Below are 7,623 nucleotides of genomic sequence, written 5' to 3' on the forward strand. Positions count from 1 at the left end.
TCTGTTTGTTTTTTGAGACAGGGTCTCACTATGTAGTTGAGCCCGACCTGGAACTCACTGTGTAGCCCAGGCTGGTCTCAAACTCACAGCGATCCTCCTGCCTCAGCTTCCCAAGTGCTGGGATTATAGGCATGCGCCACCACGCCTGGCGATAAATTTAGGAGTGATCATTTTCAACAAAAAAAATTTTCCCTTATATAATGAATAAGGTCCCCATTAGGTGCCAATTTATCTTAAACATTGTCTTTAATTTATGGCTCTCCTTTTAAGGAAGGGGATGTAACCAGGTTCAGGAGTGGTAAACCTTGACTTGGACAATACCTAGAAATAGCAAAAAGATAAGCTAGTACTGAACTATCAAAGTATATCAAATATTCTAAACCCAGAAATGGATATTTGTTTGTAGTACATATGTCATACAGCAGGTTCTCAGGTGCTACTTTATCTTGAAGTTCACACATTTTTTTATATCCTGTCTTGGTTTAATCTTTCCTTTCTTCATTGAAGCTTAGTGACTTGAAACAATAATGGGTCATCTGTGATGGCAGAAGCTAAGTGACAAAAAAATTGGAAGTTGACACTAATTGAACACAAGCTAGGCCGTGGAAAGCTCTTCTACAATGAGTCTAACAGAGGGAATTAAGTGCGGGTACTTAGCATCAGAAAGCAGTAATCACTTCCCGGAATAATCAATAAGCTGTCTTAGTCTTCTGCCTCCTCACTGTTGCTAATGACACCTGCACTGTCTTAATCACTCAGTGCAAAACCGCAGATCATCTTGGACTCTATTAATGCTCCTTTGGCCAGAGAAACGAAGTACAGACCTGATAGGAGGAGCTTAGTGGTCATCTGAATGAGGCTTCTTGTTTACAGATAGAGCTTTGGACTTCCTCTATATTTTCTTTGAAATCTCCTTGAGATATTTATTGCATCTTATATTTTGTTCATATTCCAGATCCTACTGAATATTAACCTTTTCTTGAGTGTCAGGATTATTTATGATTTTTTTTTTAGTGGTAGGGATGAAATCCTGGGCCTTATTAGGCGTATTAGGCAAGCATCTACCACCACACTACGATTCCATCACCATGCCCCACCCTCATTCCTCAGCCTTCTGAGTGGCTGGTGTTACAGGCATGTGCTGTGACGCTTAGCTCAGATTCATCTTTTATCATCCACAATGGACACCAGAGTGCCTGGGCTGTAACAGTAAATGTCCATTGATTCATTCTGCAGTGTCTTTGAAGCTTCTACTCTGAGGGGTATTTATAGCCGATTGGGGAAAATAACACTAGTAAAACTAGGAAAAATTATGTGTTATCCTGTAGTTCCAGTACTCTGGCAAGTTGAAGCCCAACCCGGGGAACTTAGCACCTTAACGAGATCTTGTCTAATGCAAACAGAAAAGATAAAATAAAAAGGGCGGGGGGCTGGGGATTTAGCCCAGTGGTTCCACCGCCTGCCTCACAAGCGCAAGGTCCAGAGTTTGATCCCTGGTACCAAAAAAAAAATGTGGGGGGGTGTAGCTCATTGCAGAGGTCCTGGGTTCAACCCCCACTATCACTGAAAAAGAACAACAAAAAAATTATGCATCATGATAAATACTGCAAAGGAAAAGTCAAGGGTCTGTGAGACTATTTACTTTGGGTCCAAATCTGGTCTGGGGGGTCAGGGGCAGCTTCCTTGAGGAGGTGATGTTTGAGTTTAGATTTGAAGTAGTGCCAGGCTTATTAGAAGAAGTAGTTTGGAAATGGAAGATGGGAGTCAAAGGCAGAACATGCCACGCGGAGGAATCCGTGTGTGCAAAAGCCCCATGGCAAAAGGAATCATGACATTTATTGGGCATCAAAAAGAAGGCTGCTGTGATGGAGCAGAGAGTGAGCTGGAGGTGCAGCCAGGGATGTCAGGAGACACACACGTCACAGAAGAATGGATTTGTTCTTTAACCCAAGAACAGTGGAATGAATTTACCTGTAAGCGTCACTGGCCCCATCCAGGCTCTTCACTTTGCCCTCTGGAAGAGCTAATCAAGGTCCTTGATGAATCTAATAATTCCTCTAGTGTTTACTGCTACTCCTGGATGACTCATGAGTCTTATGTCTTGGCTACTTTGCCAGAGGTTACTTGCCTGACTATATCCTTTTTGGTTATTTCTCTCTCTTTCTCTTTTCTTTTTCTTTTTTGTTCTTTGTTTTTTGAGGCATTAGTTTGGGCTGGACTCAAACTATGTAGCCCAGGCTGGCCTCAAATTCACAGCAATCCTCCTGCCTCAGCCTCCCAAGTGCAGGGAGAACCAGGGCATGTCCCACCATGCTCAGCTATTTTTCTCTCTCTCTTTTTTTTTTGGTACTGAGGATTGAACTCGGGACCTTGCACTTGTGAGGTAGGCGGCAGAACAGAACCACTGAGCTAAATCCCTGGCTGTTTTTCTCTTTGATAAATTTAATCTTTCTTCCTTCTTTTTTTTTTATAAAGCTAACTTTTATTTTATTTTATTTATCCTGTGCACTTGGCCTGCTACTTCTTTGGCATCATCTGGGAAATTTCTGCGTCCACAGTGATCCTTCAGTCTCTGCCATCCTCTCTTCTGATCACTACTCTCTCGCAGAGCTGAACAAGAACACTACATTTCATTTTCAGATCTAAAGAGCCTTGCCTTGGCTGTGTTGTTTGAGGCACAATTTTTACTCTCTTGAACACGTTACCTTCTTTTCTGTTTGTTTTTTGAGACAGGGTCTTGTATGTAGTCCAGGCTGGCCTTAAACTTACTATGTGGCCCAGCCTAGTCTTGAATTCATGATCGTCTTCAGCCTCCCGAGTGCCAGGATTATGCACCACCATATCCAGCTTTTGTCTTCTTGATTCCTCATTCTTTCTTTCTCCTATGTTCAGTTCAGTTCAGCTGATAGTTTTTGAATACTCTGGGCATGGCACTTTATCAGGTGCTACTGAGCATATAAAGATGAGCATTTGGCCCTAGCCTCCTGGGACTTTTTTTTTTGTTTTGTTTTGTTTTTTTGCTACCGGGGGTTGAACTCAGGTCCTTGTGCTTGCAAGGCAGGCCACCGAACCGCTGAGCTAAATCCCTGGTGGGACTTTTATTGTTAAGGTTTAGTTTACTTTTTTGAGGCAGAGTCTCATTGTGTTGCCCAGTCTGACCTTGAACTTCTTGACTCACATAATCTTCCTGCTCTGCCTCCCAAGTGTCTCAGATTGTAGGTACCTGTCATTCCACCTGACTCCTTGAAACTTTTAGTTTATAAAAGTGAGACACTTAAAGAACTACATACAAGGTTTTATTTAGACTACTGATAGGGTCTCGCTTTCTGGAGGAAGTGGTATTGATGGTGATCCATAGGGTCCATAAATGACCAGTAAGATTTTGATGGTGGCTGAAGAAGGGAAAGCAGATATTTAGAGGAGGGAATTTCCAACAAATAAATGATCTTTTAAGACTGAAGCTGCTGGGGGTGGAGGAGCACACCTGTAAACCTGATACTCAGGAGGCTGAGTCAGGAGGGTCACTTTGAGGTCAAGACCAGCCTGGACTTCCTAGTGAGTTCAAGGCCAGCCTAAATTACAAAGTGAGACTCTGCCAAAACAACCAACCAGCCAACCAACCATCCAGCCCTGAAGCTGACAATAGAAGTGTGGGAATAATAGGAGCAAAAGCCAGAAAGCTGGATTGGCTGGTTGCCATTCTGGGGCAGGGACCTCAGATACAAGGGTGGGCAGCATGTGCTTGTGTGAGGTTTCATTTTAGTCCTAAAAGAGTACAACCACTACCATCCTAGGCTGACCAGAGCCCACTTTAAGCCTCTTGCATTCACTATGCTTTTATACTTGCTAAAGGTGTATAGTATAGTCGTGGGTTAATAAGCCCAATAAGCATAGCTACAGCCCATAACTCCCATCATTATTCAGCCCTGCTCTTGACAATCAACCACCACTTCCTGTACTTTCTCAAGCCTTGTCCCTGGCAGGTAGACACAGCTCCTTTTCACTGAAATCTTCCTCTTGAAAGTCCAATGTTGACCTTTTCCTTTTATAGTTCCTCTTGTGCTCATGACCCTATAGAGGACCTTATATCCTGTACAAGAGTTACTGGTTTGGTCTAAGTGTCAGGGCAATCCCTCTCAGGTTTGTTCTGAAGTAAACCTGTCCTCTTGAACTTGTACCTTTGGTTTTCTTTTTCCTTACAAGTCCCATAGTCAGCTCCGAGCCTGGTAACAAGGTATCCAGGAGTATGACATTTAGGTACTGTTGGCATCGTCAGGTTCTGACCTGCAGCTGGCTGTTTAATAACAGAAAAGTCTGCCAATTTCTAGACTACCTTTTTATTTTTAAAGCAGGAATAACTTTGTTCCATGAAACATCCCCCCCATGTTATCTCTTCTGTTTCTCCTTTTCTGTCTGCATCTATGTGGAAGCAACACATTTTTCTGTTGTAGAAAAGAAGAGTTCTTATTGTTTTCTCTGTTAGGCCTTGTGTCTCGAAACCGCCCTGAGGAAGAGGATCAGTATTGGCTGAGTATGGGCAGAACTTTCCACAAAGTGACTCTGAAGGACAAAATGATCACAGTGACACGGTACCTTCCCAAGTACGTCCTTTGATGTCTGAGGTCTTCAACTAGCACCCTGAATTATGTCTGCATCCTAAATTATGTATAGAGTACAAAGTGCAAACCAAGAAAGTCAAGTGGTTGGTTTTCCTTTGGAGTATTTGTTTTGTTTTAAAATAACCCTGAGGTTGGTGGTGCATGCCTGTGATCCCAGCACTTGGGAAGCTGAAACAGGGGGATCACTGCAAGTTGGAGGCCAGCTTGGGCTACATAGTAGGTTTAAGACCAGCTTGAACTACGAAGTGAGTCCCTGTCTCTAAATAAATAGATAGAGGTTATAAGTTACCTGTTTCCAAAAGGAATTTGATTCATCTTACAACGTTTAGTATGATTCATACTAAACCAGTTAAAATAAAAAATGTAAGGAGAAGAATTAAAAAGTTTAAGAATGGAGCCGGGGATTTAACTCAGCGGTTCGGTGGCGTGCCTTGCAAGTGCAAGGACTCGAGTTCAGTCCCCGGTACCAAAAAAAAAAAGTTTAGGAAGATAGAAATTTCCATTTCAGTCTTCTGGCATGAGTTGGTTCTCATAGTTAAGGGTGGAAATACCAAGGATTGGGGCTGGGTATTTAGCTCAGTGGTTTGGCCACCTGCCTCGCAAAAAAGAAGAAAAAAGAAATACCAAGGATAGTACTTGATGAGTGCTTTGAGACAGAAAAGAAAGAGAAAAAATTTGTGTTTGTGTGTGTGTGTGTGAGAGAGAGATTCTCTTTCAGATGTGCAGACATGCTCTTTATTTTTCAGATACCCTTATGAATCTGCTCAGATCCATTACACCTACAGCCTCTGCCCTTCCCACTCAGACTTGGCATTTGTCTCCTGTTGGGTGGAATTCTCCCATGAGCGACTGGAGGAATACAAGTGGAATTACTTAGACCAGTATATTTGTTCTGCAGGTTCTGAGGATTTCAGGTTAGAGAGAGGGCTTTGGCTTTCTGTTCTTGCTGGTTTGGGTATATGGGTATTTTAGCACTTCTATCTTTTTTTCCAAAGCCAAAATGTTTGTTTTGTCTTCCAGGGGGGAAAAAAAAAAAAAAAGGAAGAACAAAGGCACATCTGCATATATTAAAAATAGTGATGAGGTGGATATGGTGATGGTTATATCCTAGTGCGGATGCACTTAATACCTCTGAACTATACATTAAAGTTGGTTAAAGTGGTACATTTTGTTATATATATTGTGCTACAGTTGAAAACAAAACAACTCAGTGATGATGTGCCCTTTGGTACAGAAGTTGGTGCAGATCATGTTGTACCATTTCCTTGTCTGCCTGGCTGGCAACTCTGTGGTGTCTTGCTTTTAATTTTTGACTTTTATGCGTGATTGATGATTGTGATAGTACACAGCCTCACCTTTGTTGGGTCAGGGTACATAGAAGCTTCTTGACATTCTGGGATTAAAGCAAAAGTGACCTCCACTGTCTTCCTTCCCAGCTTGTGTTTTAAATGAAACCATGAGTTGTAGCATCAGATGAATGTGCGCCCCGGGAGATGGACCCTTATGCACCAACTCCAGAGAGAATTTGCTGGGAGCGCTCTTATTGTCTGCTTTTTCTCATTGGTACCCTGTGTTTTCCTTGGCTTTCTGTAGCTTAATTGAGTCTCTGAAATTCTGGAGGACCCGCTTCCTGCTGTTGCCAGCCTGCGTCACTGCCACCAAGCGCATCACAGAGGGGGAGGCCCACTGCGACATCTATGGGGACAGACCCCGTGCAGACGAGGATGAATGGCAGCTCCTGGATGGCTTTATCCGTTTCGTGGAGGGCTTGAACCGGATCCGCAGACGACATCGTTCAGATCGCATGATTCGGGTGAGGGCTCCCGGGGCTTCTTTAGCACTGTGCTTGGTTGCGATGCAGACTCTTCCTCTCCTTTCTCAGGAGCCTCTCATCAGTCAGTTTGTTTACCCCACAACTGCCTAATATCTGTCTTAAATCCCAAACGGTGTGTTCTTCTCCACTGCAAGGTAAAGGAGGGGTTAGGGTGCAGACCATGGATTGAGCCTCCCTCTCTAGCTGAGGACACAGAGCCTTTATGCACTTCTCTAAGTGGGAACCAAACGTTAAGCACGTCCGCTTGTAATGTGTTGAATTGCTAAATAGAAACTCTCAGGGGATTAATAGTAGCAGTCTTTCCCTCTTCATATCACTTTTAGGATTTCCAATTCCGTCCAGTCCTTCATTTCAGTCATGTACTACTACTCAGTGGGAAACAAGCTTGTGGGGGCTGTGGAATAGCTGAGGCCACCCAACCAATAAAGGGCAGATATGGGATTTCCATTGCTTCATTTAAATTAACAAGCAGTATACTTGACCTGTGTGTAAGTGTATGTATATGTGTGTATGTACATGTTTGTAGGTATGTACATATATGTAGTTATATACATTTTAATAAATGCATAGATTCACTCAACCACTACCACACTCAGGACACAGAATAGCTCCTTCGCCTCAAAGAAAGCTCCATTATTTTGCCCTTGGTCATGAATCATATTCTTTCCCATTTCTATCCCTTAGCAACCACTGCCCATCAAAATACTTTTGTCTTAGGGCCGGGGATTTAGCTCAGCAGTTCGGTGATCTGCCTTGCAATCCCTGGTACCAAAAAAAAAAAAGTTTTTGTCTTTTGCAAATGTTATAGAAACAAAATCATATAATATGAAACCTTTTTAGCTGTCTTCTTCCTTGTGGAATCATCCTTTGGGATACATCCAAGTTGTTTTGTGTATCAGTAATTAATTCCTTTTAATTGCCTGATAGTATTCCATTACCAGTTGGTTTCTATTATTTTGTTTTTAACTTCAGGTTCAGTATTGTTTCTTCCATGCCAGCTGCCTTTTGTATGCAGAAGAACTTATGATTGGAAACATTTCTGAGAGAGCTTGTATAGAAAGATCTTGGGGCCCCGGGAATTTGGCTCAGTAGTTCTGCTGCCAGCCTTGCAAGCGCAAGGGCCCAGGTTTTGATCCCTGGTACCAAAAAAAAAAAAAAAAAAAAGATTGG

At 42.7% G+C, this 7,623-nt stretch overlaps 1 protein-coding gene across 13 annotated transcripts in view; it reads left to right on the plus strand.

Annotated features, from left to right (window-relative positions):
* Depdc5 (DEP domain containing 5, GATOR1 subcomplex subunit) overlaps positions 1 to 7,623 on the plus strand; it is a 135,039-nt gene that overhangs the window by 73,481 nt on the left and 53,935 nt on the right. For all 13 annotated transcript variants that reach the window (XM_010603855.2, XM_010603858.2, XM_010603857.2 and 10 more), the window contains 3 exons: positions 4,484 to 4,601; positions 5,366 to 5,533; positions 6,213 to 6,432. In XM_010603855.2, the coding sequence (XP_010602157.1) occupies positions 4,484 to 4,601; positions 5,366 to 5,533; positions 6,213 to 6,432 (506 nt within the window). The remainder of the gene's footprint in view (positions 1 to 4,483; positions 4,602 to 5,365; positions 5,534 to 6,212; positions 6,433 to 7,623) is intronic.

This window comes from Fukomys damarensis, unplaced genomic scaffold, assembly GCF_012274545.1.
Source record: "Fukomys damarensis isolate Sample0158 unplaced genomic scaffold, DMR_v1.0_HiC HiC_scaffold_12, whole genome shotgun sequence".
Classification (NCBI taxonomy): domain Eukaryota; kingdom Metazoa; phylum Chordata; class Mammalia; order Rodentia; family Bathyergidae; genus Fukomys; species Fukomys damarensis.